The 17796-nt window shown below is 34.0% G+C and overlaps 1 protein-coding gene across 1 annotated transcript in view; it reads right to left on the reverse strand.

The window, feature by feature from the left end:
• The window catches only part of crb2b (crumbs cell polarity complex component 2b), a 37012-nt gene that overhangs the window by 10752 nt on the left and 8464 nt on the right, over window positions 1–17796 (reverse strand). The window contains exons 2-6 of the mRNA XM_058785939.1: window positions 13605–14300; window positions 12380–12575; window positions 11159–11298; window positions 8238–8420; window positions 7716–7829 (exon numbers count right to left, since the gene is read on the reverse strand). Coding sequence (XP_058641922.1) covers window positions 7716–7829; window positions 8238–8420; window positions 11159–11298; window positions 12380–12575; window positions 13605–14300 — 1329 coding nt within the window. The remainder of the gene's footprint in view (window positions 1–7715; window positions 7830–8237; window positions 8421–11158; window positions 11299–12379; window positions 12576–13604; window positions 14301–17796) is intronic.

Genomic DNA, 17796 nt, shown 5'->3' on the forward strand with positions numbered 1-17796 from the left:
TAAATGATACCCATTTATAGCATGCCACAAATACATTTAGTTACACTAAAGTGCATATGAAAAAATTGTGCTTAAGCATACTATTTTTGCACTAGGGTAAAGAGGGACAATTTTTGCACATTTATTTTCTGAGAGTGTTAGTTTTCATGTGATAAAAAAACACCTCTTACTCAGTGGAGAATGTGTGTGACTATTGTGGTTTGGGGTGGTCTCTAGCTGTGACAGGATCAGAAAACAGTGGTCTACAACCATACGTACATACGAACTTATTAGGGGCATTTTCAGAGATCACTCACTCTGCTTCACTCTGAAGGTAATGTACTATCTTCTTTGCTCTCATGCTATGGAAACTACTAAAAGAATCATTGATCGTTAATGGAGAAATCCACAATAATAAATTTCATCCGAGCTGTAATAAGTCCTTTGTATTTCCTGTGACTTTTAATTGTAGTTAAATGTTCTCTTGAAGATGGCAGTCAAAATCATCCTGATGCTCAGCTTTCATCTGTGCCTGGCTCATCTAGAATTGGATATCAGACCTCAAGCTAAAAAGCCCTGCACACAGCAATGTACACAGGCAAAAAAAGACAACTTCCAAAAAAAGCATCTACTTAAGAAAACCCCCAAGACAGTGGACCTTGAGGTTTGGAGCACATTCCTGGAGGAGAATCATCTCTGCAGTAATAAAAACAGATCTGTGCAAAGCTTTTTGGATTCAACTCAAAAGAGCGAGGTGGAAAAAGTCTGCACTCCAGCCGGAGGCAAGGTTTTTAAACCCGACTCTAATCTGTGTATTAGCAAGAAAACTTTCACTTTCTTTGAAGTGTATGTGAATATTGGTACGTGCAAGGTCTTTAAAGTTAGCAATGTGACCCAACACATCATTCTGGCCTGTGAAAAGTTAAAAAAAAAATGTATCCCTGTTCATTTTGAGTTTAACAAACAAAATGATAAACCGCAGAATGGACATAAAAACTGTAATGAGGATCTCCCGTACTAAAAGAAAGAAAAGAGTCTGTGTAGCCTGGAACGAGCATGTGTCCTTGTTCTTTTCCAAGTTATAACAATGTTATCAAATTATTTCAATAACTGTATTATCAACTTTTGCATTTTGTTTTTAAATTAGTTGTTATACGTTAACATTTTTATTCAAAATGTTCTTTAATATGTTTTTATTCATGAAATGGAATACAAATAAAGTGTAACGCAAGATGACTGAAAATTCATTTTCATTGTAAATGTATTTTAAAAATGAACAAAACCTTTAGTTTAACAGGTAAATACCTGGTACGATGTAAAGGTAAATTATTGTTATTCCTAAAACCCATTAAGAATTAGATTTTTTTTTTTTATTATATATATTTTTGATACTTTTCAGCCATTGGGGGAGGTGAAATGTAAGGAAAAAGTTGTTTTAAAAAATCCCATATCATTTGCTGCTCATCACATATACCATTAAAACAAAACCGAATTTGCTCCAAATTCATCAGTTAATTAGCAGAAGCTGTATGGAATAAATAGGCTGAATGTGCGCAAGCTGTTATTAAATCTGGCCATTCGTAGCCAAGATTATAAAGATTCCAGCAAGATCAATGCACATATGGTTTGTTGGTTCACTTGACATAATCTTATAGATCGCTCCAGTTTATTTTAATTTGTGAAAAAAATCTACACCGACATACTTTAGTTTCAAATGCAAACCTCAAATTAACATCTCAAATGAAATTGAAAGGTTGTAAAGCGAGACAGGATGCTATGCGGGTGGAAATGAAATGCCCGCTTCCTGATGATTTCATTCTAATCTAACTACATAAACCACATGCACAGAATTGTATCTCGACTGTTAAAGATCTGACTAGTCACATTTCTTAGCAAGTTTTCTATTATCAAATATCAGAGACAATAATAATTATTTTCTATCTTATTTTTGTTCTTAAAACTACTGTTTGTGCTTTATATCGTGAGACCTGAAAGTATGATTTATCTTACAGCAACAGACCCATTATTTAAATGATATCTGAGCAAATGGCTGATTGCAAAAGTTAGTTATTAGAAATTAGGCCTAATAACTGACTAAAAGGAGAGGTGGTGTGCCACTTCCTTTTAACATCTGCCCTGTCAAGAAGACTTGCACACGCATTCTCAGATATGCACTCTCAGTTCTGCAACCTGCAATGTCACTTGCAATCTACACAAATCATGCATGTTGCCACAAGTCGCTGTGGTGGTTAAAATGCAAATCTGTCACCTCGATGAAGAGCTTAATATAGCTTAATGCATTAGGATAGTGATATATTAAAAGACCAAAATTGATACACAGTTTATTAATAAAGTGTACATATGTAGCGGAGTTACATAATGTTAGTTAAATGCATGCATAAATTGGGAAAACTCGCCGTTCGTTGTGCACTGCTTCATTATATTAGTGGGTGGTGGCGGCTTAAAAGGCCTACAAAACAGAAAATACAGTTTTTGTAATGTAGGCCTACATCTTAAGCAAAAAGTCATGAAAATCAAGCTATGAATGTACATTAATATACAGGCCGACCTTTATACATCAGAGCCAATGACTTACAGAACAGTGAACTAAAGGAAATTAACTGACTTTTAATTGCATTTACTTTAATCCTTTGTCTTTAATTAGTGATGTAATCCTGCTAACGGGATTGGCATGTCAGCATATGGTTGCAACTTAACTGCTGTTTGTTTAGTCTGTGGGACGACTGTTAAATACTGCTGAATAATAACACTGCACCGGTAAATATGCCCAAACTAAACAAAACAGAAATGTACACGGCTGAGCAAGACAGTCCATCACTGCGGATGACAGCAGGTGTCAAACACACAGTCTCTATTGTGCAACCATTCCTGCAAGTTATCAGCTTTTGAAAGCGTGTGGTTGTTTGCAATATATTTTGCATTCCTTGGCAATATTAAACATGAAACTAAATGAACTGAAAGGCTGCCTTGAAACAATTAGTGTAACAAAAAGTGCTATACAGATATAAATTGACTTAATTCCAGCACATGCTATGCAGAATGCAAAAAGCTGTTACATTGCATTAATCATTTAGCTGATGCTTTTATAATGCACATGAAGAAAAACAACAGTTTATACTGAAACCAACAATGTTAGCAGTGCAACAATACTGAATATCAAGAGTAAACCAGAGCAATGCAAACCTAGAGCAGACATGTGTGTCCCAAAGAGAGAAACAGGTGAAAAAGTGATTTTCTTCCTCAGTACTAAAAGTTAAAAAAGCATTTTTGTTACTTAAAATAAGATGCACACTAACTGAAATAAAATAAAATTTTCATTTAGTTTAACTTGATGTACCAAAATAAATAAAAATGAAATAAAAATGTAAAATTAAAAATTTGTTAATTAAAACAATCTATAAAAAAACATTATTTGAAATAAAATAAATATTAACATAAAATATAAAAAACGAAAACTTTATTTTATTTCAGCTAGTTGCTGAGGCAACATTTTTCGTTTAGTTGAAGTTTAATTAAGAAAACCTAACTTACACTAAATAAACTAAAACTAAAACTGAAAACTTAAAAACTAAAGACACAGGCTATTTTAAAAAGAAAATTATAAAAATGAAATAAAATAACTAAAAATTGTAACTAAAATTAAAGGGAAAACACACTATTAAATATATATATATATATATATATATTAATTAAAAAGTATAATATTATCTCAGTTACACTAAAATATCACTATCCAGTACAAATAAATTAAATTAAATCAAGATACATTTCCTTGAGATGCAAATTGAAAAAAGTCTTATTTACTGATTTATTGGAATTTATCAGAATTTTATGCTTAAATTACAAGTTTATTTTTCTGACCCTGCTGTCAGATATATTTTTTTTTATGCATAAATATTTTGATTCTTTTTTTTTTAAGAAAGCAAGACTTCTTATCTCATGTCATGCTGCATATTTGTACATAAAAACAAAACAAAAAAAAGTCAGAAATGACTTGTTGCAGTACTTTTGTAACAATGAGCTAAAAACAAAACCTGAAGGAAAACCCTGCACACATTGTACAGTATATGATATTCCACATAAGGAGAGCCGCACACTTTATTTCCGACGTCGTTCTTAAGACAGCAGAATTGCGAGCTCTCCGCAGCTTAACTCGACATTAGTGCAGGAATCCTCCGGAAAGCTTTACCTGTCAGGAGAAGCAGTCCGCTGCAAATCACTCTCACTATTAGTCCTCTCATCCTGCCTCCATATAGCTGACAGACGTCCAGCGATTTCTTCCTCTCAGTCACTGTCTAACTTCTCTTTCTAGCTTCCTAGTTTTTTCCCTCTTGCTCAAGTCGATCCACCTCTCGGTGCCAAGCGTCCAGGAGTGATTACGACAGACGCGTCCAGCATGACTCCCCCTCCGCTGGGATAATAATCCTCTGAGCCTCCCGTCCCGTCCCAGCTGACATCAGGAATGCCTGTCTGTCCGCCGTGAGAGACTGCTTTCCATGCCACCAGAGGACCACTCATTACTGGAGATGTGATTTGAGTCCTGTCCGTGTGGGAAGCTTTCAGAATAAACTACACCACTTTCCAAATCTGAACTGATTTAAAGCACTAGGCATCAGAGCATCTGCCGACTTTGTAAACAGTTACAGAGAAAACTGAGCATCATACAGTCAGTGCTGGTAGATTATTTACATGCTGTAGTAGATGTAGATTACATGATGAAAATTGCAGTTAGTAATGTAATCTATTACACATTTTAGGTAATGTGATCTTACTGCTTTTTGATTACTTTTGACCCAACTTGTTTATCACATTAATTTGAATAAGATCAACTTTAGTATAACTATAGTTAACTAAAACCATAAAAAAGCATTTGCATTGCTTGAAATGAAATAAACATTAACTGAAATAAAATAAAAATAAAAATTACAAAATTAAAAATATTTCAGCTAGATGCCAAGGCAACATTTCTCAATTTCATTTAGTGTAACTTGATGTTGTAAAATAATAGTAAAAATGATGTTCTAAACTTAAAGTAAAAATTATATAGGAATTTAGAAAACACTAATAAAAAAAACACACAACAATATTACTAAACATTGACCATAATAAGACAAAAAATTTAAAAATAAAAATATTAACAAAAACTATAATATTATATAAATGATACTAAAATAACACTGTCCAATACAAATAACTAAATTATTAAAACAAGATGCATTCAATTGAGATGCAAAATGACATAAAATAAGAAGTCTCGTTTTCTGAGAAATCATGTACAAAAATTTTGTAAACATTGTAAAAAACAAAGGGAAATCAAATTAATTTTATTCTTTGTTTTATCATCAAAATCAAGTGCATTAAACATTACATTACGTCATGGTTTCCCAGACTGGGGTTTGTGAGGAACTGCAGGGGGAAATTGATGTAAATTGATGAAAAACTTTTAGAAATGTTACATTAAAATAAATAAATAATTTTAAAATAAAAACAAATTAAAAACTTACTAAAACAAGACGAAATTTTTTCTCATTCTCATTTTTCCATGTAATTGACTAGTGGCCAGTAGGCAATTCCATTAAAATTTAAAAACTTAAAATTTAAACAAAAATTTTAAATGCAAAAAAGAAGAATTGGGGAGAATCATTTAATTATGAATAATTTACTGCCACTTTGTGAATATTAAGTAATCGTGTAATCAATAAAAATATGTAATCGGATTATGAGAATTTTATATGTCCACATTTAATCAGTTATACCCAGCACTGCATGCAGTACACCACACGACTGAGAATCACACACTATCAGACTTCCAAGTTGTTCCGAACGCAACAAAGTAGCTAAATATGGGACTCGTTGCTAGGAGACACATGACAAATATAAACAATATGTGTTCTAAAATCAACTCAAAATATCAAACATGTTTGATCTCCGCTGACTGGATGAAGTCATCTTGAAGCTAAAGAACTTCAGATAATAAAGTTAACCACAGGCCTTAGTTTACTAATAGATCAAAAATTGCTGTTTTAAAAACCTCGACCACATCAAAGCTCCTATGGTGTGAAAATGCTCATTTCCTTTCAGGATTTAGGACTAAAACTGAGCAGCTCTGTATAAACTTTTGAATCAAAAGCATTAAAAAATAGTTTGGTTACTTGAAATAAAAGAAACCTAGTTTAAACTGTACTAACATAAAATAAAAGTGAAAAACAATATAGACAGATTTAAAAAAAATACAAAAAATAACAAAAACGCACAATGAAATTACCATAACGTTAACTAAAATTAAAATGAAAATAAAAAATATGAAAAAAACTAATTTAAAACATTAATCAAAAACACGTCTCATTTTAATTTAGTTTAGATGTACTAAAATAACAAAAAATGAAATAAAAATAAAAAACAATATAAACGGATTAAAAAACTAAAAATGACAAAAACACACAAGAAAATTACTAAAACTTTAACTAAAATTAAAACGAAAATGGAAAATATGAAAATTGAAATGTGAAAAAACTGATTCAAAATATTAATAAAAACTATAGTAATATCTCAATGATCAGGGGTGGCTCTAGGGCGAGTAGATATCCGGGGCTAAGGATAAGACAATATGGTCTTTACAATTTAAGCCACTTAATATTAACTTATTTTTTATTAACATGTTGCGCTGACATGAAGTCTGCTAACCAAACCGCTCATATAATCGCCCTAAATGCGTGTGTGTCCTATAATAAGTGCTGCATATAATTAATTAAATATCTATATTGCTTCACAGTGACACGCCTCAGTAAAAAATGAGCAAGATTGGTATTATAGCGGTAAGTTATACAGTAAATTACAGTTACCTGAAGCGCAGCTATAACTTCTTATCGATGGTTGGCCAGTTTGCATGTCGCTCAGAAGTACGAGTCTCGGTGGGTGCTTCTTGTCAGGAATGATATGATAATGTTTTTTACTGTTTGTTTGCTTTAGTTTCAGCAAAATATAATAAAAATTAAAATGGAAAACATGAAAACAAAAACTCATTCAAAATGTTAATAAAACTACAATAGTATCGTAATGATACAAAAATTTCGAATAGAACACTTTTTTATGGTTTTGGTTTTAGTTTCAACAAAATTACTGAAACTTTAACCAAAATTAAAATGAAACTAAATATGAAAATAGAAACTATAATAGTACCTAGAGTTTTGCAAAAATGTAAATAGAGGCATGTTTTCCTACGTGCGCCTAAAATATGTTGTGCATTCAGCCATTGATACATGTGACCCTGGAGCACAAAACCAGTCTTAAGTCGCTGGGGTATATTTGTAGCAATAGCCAAAAATACACTGTATGGGTCAAAATTATAGATTTTTCTTTTATGCCAAAAATCATTAGGATATTAAGTAAAGATCATGTTCCATGAAGATATTTTGTAAATTTCCTACCATAAATATATCAAAACTTCATTTTTGATATGTAATATGCATTGATAAGAACTTCATTTGAATAACTTTAAAGGCGATTTTCTCAATATTTAGATTGTTTTTATTTATCTCTGCCAAATATTGTCCGATCCTAACAAACCATACATCAATGGAAAGCTTATTTATTCAGCTTTCAGATGATGTATAAATCTCAATTTCATAAAATTGACCCTTATGACTGGTTTTGTGGTCCATTATTTTGAATGATGTGAAGTAAAGTCATGTGATATGCGGAGCACACTCACACACCTTTGAACCCCGGAGGACACGAGCACCGAAACGCATTGATGAGATCTTCACAGCTGCCTCCGTTTTCACACGGCGTGGACTCGCACTCGTTCACGTTAACTGAACAGTTGTCGCCTGCGAAACAGAAAATCTCCGGTTACTAGCAGCTCTTTGAGAAGACCATGTTGACGATTCAATTCAAGTTTATTTGTATAGCACTTTTTACGATGCAAATCGTTGCAAAGCAGCTTTACAGAAAATTAAAGTTTCTACATTATATTTAATAGTAGCTTATCAGTGGTGACTATCTCAAGCTGATGTCCATATGGCAGAAATGTACAGTAAAATTCATGCAGTTAGTTAATGACATGTAATCAAACAGACGGTGAACACTATTAACAGCAATGATTATATGTTGCGATCCAACTTATAGCAAAATTGGATAGTTATGTATGTTAAGGGTTGGCATCATCTCAGGTCTTTTGGGTCCAGACTGAAGCTTGTGTAATTGAGAAACACAGATGTATCAGCGCTGTCTCTGACCTGTAAATCCAGCGCGGCAGTGGCACAGGAATCCGGCTGCGCTCTCGTAGCTGAAGTCCGTGTCCAGTTCAGGCAGAACTCTGTAGTGTCTGGAGTCGGATCGCTGGAAACACTCACCTCCGTTCTCACACGGCTGTGCTTCACACTCATCCACATCAAGCTCACAGTTCTCGCCTTCATAGCCTGGAGTAAATAACATTTACAGTTAAAGAAACTCGAGGAGAACTGACTACCAGTATCACTAAATCTATAGCACTAACTCTATAGTATCACTATACTAAAGTTTTTATTAATATTTTGAATCAGGTTTTATTTTCATATTTTCCATTTTTAATTTAAATTTTGTTGTGCATTTTTATCATTTTTAGTCTGGATTTTTTTTCTGTTTTATTTGTATTTATTTTAGTATCACATTAAACTAAGCTAAAATGAGAAATGTATTTGGCTAGTTGAAATTAAAAAAAAGTTTAAGTTTTTATATTTTATTTCAGTTTACATTTATTTCAAGTGGTTTATATATGAGATACTATTATAGTTTTTATCATTATTATTTTTTTATTTATTTCTGTTTTCAAGTTTCTGTTAAGTAGCATGGGTATTTTCTCAATATTTTGATTTTTTTGCACCCTCAGATTCCAGGTTTTCAAATAGTTGTATCTCGGCCAAATATTGTCTGATCCTAACAAACCATACATCAATGGAAAGATTATTTATTCAGCTTTCAGATGATGTACAAATCTCAATTTCGAAAAATTTACACTTATGACTGGTTTTGTGGTCCAGGGTCACATTTTATTTGTAGTTAAGGTAATGTAGTTTATTGTACTTTAATAGTAGTTTTAGTAATTTTGTTGTTTATTCTTGTCATTTTTATTAGTTTTTTTTTTTTAATATGTTATTTTAGTGCATCAAGTGAGATATTTTGCTTTGGCAACTAGCTGAAATAAAGTTTTTTATATTTTATTTTATTTCAGTTTATTTTCTTTAAAGTAACAAAAATGTTTTTTTATGGTTTTGGTTTTAGTTTTAGTTAACTATACAGTTTTTATATTTTATTTCAGTCAACATTTATTTCAGGTAGTGTTATTTTAATATCATTGAGATATTACTATTATACTGTTAGTACCTACTATTATATTTTTTATAAATATTTTCAATTGGTTTTTGTTTTTATATTTTCTGTTTTCATTTTAATTGTCGTTAAAGTTTTAGTAATTTTACTGTGCATTTGTAATTTTTATTATTAGTACATCAAGTTAAACTAAAGAAAGAAATATTGCCTTGACAATATATTTATTTAAAGTAACAATTTTTTTTTAATGGTTTTAGTTTGGTTTACTATAACAACCCCACTTCACACAGTACATCCACTAATGACCAAAACACCAGCAGATTCATAGACGATTACAAGCAAAAGTTATGAAAGATAAAAGAAATCAGTATAGATCCTGCAGCATTTGAGATTGAAAATTTTTTAACTAATGCAATGCGGTGTCAAAAAACCCTCTGTACATGCAGTTTGTGCAGCATTAAAGCATCTTGTTTGTTTACAGTAAAGTCATAATTTAACAAAAGATTTTATCCAAGCGACTTACAGAAAACTTAGTATCCTTGGATGATCACATAGTGCAGTGTTGATCGTTCATGGATCAAACCTACAGCCTTTCAGTTACCAGCCCACATCTTTAACTTCTAGGCCCCATCAAGCGCATTAAGAAAAGCATATGTGTGTGAAGGGAAATGTACAGTAACTGTTAATGAGTTTAAAGTAAGATTAAATAGTTGGATGAGGTTAAAAGCTCCGGGGAGAAGATTATGACTTTAACAGATGGACTTCACTTGTGCTAATAGAAACTACACACGAAAGACCATATTTGACCTGTTTTACCATATTTATGGAATATAAGTAATATCCAGTGATATTTTAGTATCACTGAGATTCTATTATAGTTTTTATTACTATTTGGTTCATTTTTATTTGTCATATTTTCTGTTTTGATTTTAATAGTAAATGTAGTAAATTGAGCTTAAACTAAATTAAAATGAGAAAAGTTGACATTTTATATATATATATATATATATATATATATATATTTTTTTTTTTTTTTTTACTTCCGTTAACAATTATTAATGAAAATGTTTTTTTAAATGGTTTTAGCTTTAGCTTTCTATAATAACACTTTTTTATCATCTGACTTGCAACTTATATTCCAAATTATTTGTATTTGTGCCGAATGAGAGATGTATGTGAGCTCAAGTTTATGTTCAATAAATTAATTTAGGTTTAGCATTTATATCAAATAACCCTTGTCTATATTATTATATTATATTTATATGTTTTTGTGTTTTTACACCACAGAGGTGCTTTAAGATTTCCGTTGTTTGCTCTGCTTGCAATGACAATAAAAGATATTCATTCATTTATTCTATTCATTTATGATAAATGATGTTTATAACAAATGGCACAATAATTTATGTTCATTTTATAATTAACCTGTTCTGTTCTGAATACTGTTACATTTAAAATATTGGTTGTTTAGTGAGGGAAACTAAAATACATGTCTATAGTGTTTATAATGTTTGCAAACATTTATTATTTTATTTATATTTTATATTATTTCTGAATGTATTAATAAAAACAAAGCAATTTTTCAACCCGTGGTGACATATAGTCAGTTATTTTCTGGAAAATGCAGTACATCTACTCCAATAAAAACACGCAAGTCTGAAATAGCATTTCATTTGCAGTTTATGGTTCTCTTTGCAATGTGCTACAAGTTTCTCTAGGTGGCAGTGTGGTGTAACACAACATCACTGATGAGACATCATCACTGCAATTCACTTGCCATTAAACGAGCCTTTGAATGCATAAATAAACACAATAAAGAGATGATGAACAGGTTAAACTGAAGACTGGTTACCAGGCCAGCAGAGGCAGGTGTACTGGTTAACTCCTTCCTGGCAGGTGGCGCCGTGCTGGCAGGGGTCAGAATCACACTCGGGTATGTCAGCTTCACAGAAAGAGCCCACAAATCCAGTGCCACTGCAGTCGCACTCATAGCTGTAATTCAAAACACACCACAGGCTGAAAAACATCATTTTATACACTTTTAAAGGACAGAGAGCCAATTACAGACAGAAAATGTATTTATACGTTATACAATCTGCTCAGACAGATCATTCACATGCCATTCCACTTCTACTTTAATATCTGCTCAAAGCCTTTCATTCAGTATTGCTTAACGTAAGTTAAACTGGATTTATTCTAAGCTTGACCAGCGGCGTGCACAGACCTCCGGAGGGGCGTTACGAGAGCACAGAAAAATGTTGGTCCCCCACTCGGGAAAATCACAATCTGAGTTTTATGCGATTCATGCCAGATCATTTTTGACACGGATATGGTGATCGTAGTTTAAAATAACTGAGAAGTCACATTTGAAAGAGAAACACGACTTGGTTTAAAGTTAAACACTGGATAATTAAGATACTAGATAATTTGATAAAGTACTAGTTGATTCCTTTAACGATTTATTAGTTAAGACACTGACTGACTTGATAAACACTGGTTAATTAGTAAATATAGTAAATCTTCATTAGTTGTGGCATTGATTGATTAGTTAAGACACTGGTTGGTTGATTAAGGCACTTGCTTAATGTAGACATTGGTTTACACAGCCGTGACTGATTAGTTTAGACACTGGCTAGTTAAAACTCCTATTGACTATCTACAGATTGATTAATTTAGAAACTGATTTATTATTTAAGGCACTGGTTGAATGGTTAAGACATTGTTTGATTACTTGAGACACTGATTTACTAGCCAGAGACTGATCAGTTAAAACACTGGTTAATTAGTTATAGCCGTGGTTGATCAGTTAAGGCACTACGTGATTAGTTAAGACACCAATTGATTAGCCACAGACTGATTAGTTAAAACACTGGTTAATCACTTAAAGTACAGAGTAATGTGTTAAGGCCACCTTCCTGCAGAAGTTAGCTCTAACCCTAACTAAACAGCTAATAATGGCACATTTTAAAGGCAAGTGTGTTGGAACTAAACTGTACTAGTCGGTGGTCCTCTGGTTATTGATTAGTGGTCTGAAACCTCCATGATTAGACCGAAGCCGGATCGATTCACTCACCCGTTCACCATATCCAGACATGCTCCTCCGTGTCGGCAGGGTGAACTGTCACACTCGTTGATGTCCAGCTCACAGTTAATGCCCTCGTATCCCGGCACACACTCACAGGTGTACAGACCCACGTGATCGTGGCAGGTGGCGCCGTTCTGACAGGGATCTGCCTCACATTCATCAACATCAACTTCACAGTTCACTCCTGCAGGACAAATCAACACACAGACTCACTCACAGAAGAAACTATTGCTCTCAAAACCGCTGCTGCATCTATGATGTCTGTGTTAAATACACTGTTGTATCTATGTGGCATTGTCATATTTAAAGTACAGTGGTATATGAATATGGGGTTACACTTTATATTAGGTGGCCTTAACTACTATGTACTTACATCAAAAAAATAAATACAATGTACTTATTGTCTTCATATTGTATTGAAAACACTTTTGCTGCTATTGAGGTGGGATATGGGTATGATTAGGGACAGGTTTGGTGGTTTGGGTAGGTTTAAGGGTGGGCTAAGGTGTAAGAGATGGGTTGACAGTGTAATTATAAATGTAATTACAGAAATTAATTACAGATGTAAGTACATATAGGTATTTTTTAAAATATAAGTACAATGTAAAAACATGTATGTACACAATAAGTGCATTGTATCAAATGATTAATTTAAATGTAAGTACATAGTAGTTAAGGCCACCTAATATAAAGTGGGACCGAATATGGTAACATTACCGGGGTATATACTATCAATCAAAAGTTTGCACACACCTGACTTGTGTGCAAGATCTTACATGATCACAGCACAGTGTGTTATAACACATAAAACCGCTCAACCTCAAGCTCTTATGCCTTCCTCTTTCCCCGCTTCCATTTTTTTTAAGCACACATAAAAACTACAACTGCTAAAGTGTGATTTATCATGCTCTTTTTGTTTACCACATGACATTTTATTCTACTATATCGTATCGTGCGTGTCAATAGGTATCATCATCGTACAGTCTACACACATGTCATAGCCAACTTTATTAGATCCCTGTCGCAGTGTGAAATGCAATGATCTTATAGGATTGCTAAAATCATGCAGTGTGTTTTGGGCTTTAGTCTTTATGCTTGTAAGTTTTTTGGTTGCTATATAAATAATTGATGGTAAACTGGTAGTGTATATTAGTGTATTTTAAAGTACCATGAATACCACGGTACAGCCACTGTACGTTTTTGACAGCCTTACCTGTAAACCCAATAAGGCATTCGCAGATATAGCGGTCCTTCCCGTTGATGCACGTCCCGTTGTTCTCGCAGGGTTGAGATGCACACTCATTGATGTCAATGTCACAGTGGTAACCTTGGAAACCAGGTACGCAGTAGCACTGATACAGGTCAATCCCATCCTGACAGATGGCACCGTTCCTGCAGGGCTGCGACAGACACTCATCGATGTCTTCTTCACAGTGTTGACCCCGGAAACCCGCGGTACACCGGCACTCGTAGCCGCTCGCCGCCCAAAAGCAGGTTGCGTTATTAAAGCACGGCTCATCGGCACAATCTCGCACCCTTGTCCCGCAGTCGTCCCCGGCGTATCCGCTGGGACAGTGGCACGAATATCCATTGACTCCATCCACACAGTAGCTCTTGAGCCCCGTGCAGGGGTTGCTCTCACATTCGTTGATGTTTTGGGTGCAGTTGGGGCCGTCGAAACCGTCGGGACACAGACAGGTGTAGTTCTCAGTTCCTGCGGTGCCGAAGCAGTTGGACGGACAGCCTGCGCTTTCACACGGGTCGTATAAATGCTCACAGTGCTCGCCTGTGTATATAGGCGGGGTAAGAGAGCAGAAGCACAGGTAGCCGTTCAGAGCCGGGATGCAGGTGCTGTTGTTTTGGCAAGGAGAGGACAGACACACGTCAGACGTGACTGTGCAGAACAGACCTGCGGATACAAACCATGATTAGTGTCACACGCTACAACAGCATATTAACAAAGATGAGTCAACTAAAAAAAGGAGTCGTTTGATGTTTCTAAGAGGTTAAAGGTCAAGTGTGTGTGGGATGAAATGAATTGAAAATTCAACATTTTTTAGATAAACTGTGAATGTTGGCTTGACAACAGACAGACAGACAGACGGACAAACAGATAGACAGATAGATAGATAGACAGATAGATAGATGGATGGACGGATAGATGATGGACGGATGGATGGATGGATAGATAGATACACTGTAAAAAGTGATAAGTTGACTTAACTTTAAAAAATTGAGGAAACCGTTGCCTTAAAATTATTAAGTAAATAATAATTAAAAAAAAAAAATTCTGAAATGAACTTGACAATTCACTTAACTTATTTTTTTTAATTATTATCATTTACTTAATAATTTTAAGGCAACGGGTTCCTAGATAGATAGACAGATAGAACGGTAGACATAGTGACAGAAAAATAGAATGATAGCTAGAAAGAAAGAATGATAGATATAGCGATAGAATGATATAATGATAGATATAGCAACAGAAAAATAGATATAGTGATAGAACGATTGATTGATTGATTGATTGATTGATTGATTGATTGATTGAACAAAAGAACAAAAGATATAGCAATAGAATGATAGATAGATAGATAGATAGATAGATAGATAGATAGATAGATAGATAGATAGATAGATAGATAGATAGATAGATGATAGATAGATAGATAGATAGATAGATAGATAGATAGATAGATAGATAGATAGATAGATAGATAGATAGATAGATAGATAGATGCAACTTCCTGTGTGTTGTGGCCAATTCAATTCAAATTCACACTCGTGAAATTAAAGAGAGGCGCTTCTAAAACAACTGTGTGACTCCAGCGTAGGAATAACAGTTTGTCTGATCAAACCTATAACTCTCTGCTCACCGGCTGGAGATTTAACCTCTGCACCACACCATCTACTCAAAGTAAATCACAAAGTAAGAGTAAGTGAGGACAGTGCGGAAGATTCATCCTAACAGATCTTCAGCACGCTTAAAGCCTCTTAAAGAAACTCCCCATGAGTGAGACTCTGCCCTGCTTGTGAAGACCACGAGTCTTATGAACTGTATTCCCACAGCACACTCTCACCTGACAGTCTACGCAGCTTTATGTCACCAGAACCTCAGATGTGAGACTCAAGGGCCTTCAGTGACATTCAGGACAGGCCCGGTATATACGTATGACAGCACTACTAAACACACACACGGTGCTGCTGACTGCAGATTTACACTGGGACTCCTGCAGGATAAAGGGGCTTTGGTCGTCACTAGTACCTCCACCGGCAGATGGGGAGCGTCTTACCAACTCTGACTAAACCTCCACCAGATGCTCCGTCAATGGGTTGTCAGCTTAACCGACCACCACTCACTGAAACTAATCCATCCTCACGCACGTGATGCATAAATATACCTGTCCATATAGATCTGTCATTCACAAAGCCTGAGGTGACATCAGGACCTGTTTGATGTGGTTTAGTGCTGATTACTGCTGATTATGTGTAATGAAATACTCTGCTACATTTGAGAAATTATTATTGAGATATATTTAATCTGCCCTGCTAATACAGACAAGCTACTTACATAGATTAACCAGCAACCGGTTTCACCACAGACTGGTCAATTTGGTTAAAACAAGACAAAAAACTTGACTTAACTCTGAAAACAAGACTTCATATTTAAAATCATCACGTAAGAGTAACTTTGATGTTGTTAGTAATATTTCAAGATGAACACTTCTGGACTGAAATAACTCCTGAGTAAAATCCTGAGTGTCAGTTACAGGTACAGGCAGTTTTAGCTTAAAATTTAAAAGAATATAATCAATAATTATGAATTACAAAATTATAATAGCCTATTTGAAACATTTTGTTAGCTGATGCTAACTGGCTAGCTAATTAGCTACCTTATGCTAACTTGAGGTCTTTTTTAAATATAAAGTCCAAATATTTTTATTCAACCAACTAGTTAGAATACATTTGATGGAAAAAGAAAGGATTTGATGTTCAGAACAGAATAACTACAGTAATATCCCACTGCCTCCTGGGGGGCGTTTTACCCCACTGACTGTTTGAGACAAAAATTATGTCATTCTGAGAATATAATTATATTTTTCTTAAATAACACGTACTCCCTGTCTATGGCCCTACTGTTCTCATATCATATATAACTGTGACGTTTTACAAAACAACAAGCTTTAAAACACTTTTTTTTTTTTACTGTTTAAAATTAGATCATTTACTGTGAAATCTGTTTTCTCTCCATTACATCATCAGTGTGAGCTTCATGGTGAAAACTTCTATAGCACTCTTGCCAACGTAGTCCATAGTTACAATAAAAATATATCTTGTGGTTATTTTGGGAAAAAATATTGGGAGGGGGGGGTCCCCCACTCTACACTGTAAAACTACAAAGTTTTGATTGTCAAACCAAGCATTTAAATATCATCTCATTAAGACATTTTTGGGGAAATATAGAGTGACGACTAATATTTATATGCATTTTATTGTTATAAAGATCCATTGACTTACATCACAAGCTATCAAAATTTTATCATGATTTTTGTCCATATAAATATCAGTATCTGCATCAAACTGCATATTTCTGCCCAGTTTGGGACTAAATAAAATTTAGCTGTTTTTTTCATCCACATTCTCTCTTTTTTATACTATATGAGACAAAGTCCTGATGGATCAAGTGTGATACTCAACAAAAGCACAAAAAGCAAACTTTTAAATTTTCTCTAATAGTTCACTATTAGAAAAAAAGGTACAAAAGTTGTCACTGGTGGCGGTACCTTTAAAAAAGGTTTACAATTATGGTACTAATATAAAGTACTTATATGCACCTTTAGGGGTAAATAAAGTATAAAGGTGTACATATTTCAAAGATGGCACCCCAGTGACAACTTTTGTATTTTTTTTCTGAGTGTGTTCAATAAATGTCAGGGACATTTAGTCATTTCTACAGGAAAATGACTGATTAAGAAAATATTTCTTTGCAAATAGTGAAGGACACATCACCAATGCAACCAGTCACTGGCACTGACACTTTCAGTAGACAAGAACACAGAGAGAGAAACTGTGTCAGGAGGTCTAGTAGTGACTGTGAATGACCTACTGTCTCTAATCCAGGATCATCTGGTCTGAGAAGAAAGAGAGAGAGAGAGAGAGAGAGGTAAGCTTTAGAGAGAGACTCGAACACTGATCGAAACCAACACAATTCTCAGATACATTGTCAGCCACAGCTCTCCTAGTGCTGTCAAACAATTAATCGCATCCAAAATAAAAGTTTTTGTTTACATACTGTATGTGTGTGTACTTTGTATATTTATTACATATGTGACCCTGGACCACAAAACCAGTCTTAAGTGTCAATTTTTCGAAATTGAGATTTATACATCATTTGATAGCTGAAT

The sequence above is a fragment of the Onychostoma macrolepis genome, chromosome 08 (genome assembly GCF_012432095.1).
Source record: "Onychostoma macrolepis isolate SWU-2019 chromosome 08, ASM1243209v1, whole genome shotgun sequence".
In the NCBI taxonomy this organism is placed as follows: Eukaryota; Metazoa; Chordata; class Actinopteri; order Cypriniformes; family Cyprinidae; genus Onychostoma; species Onychostoma macrolepis.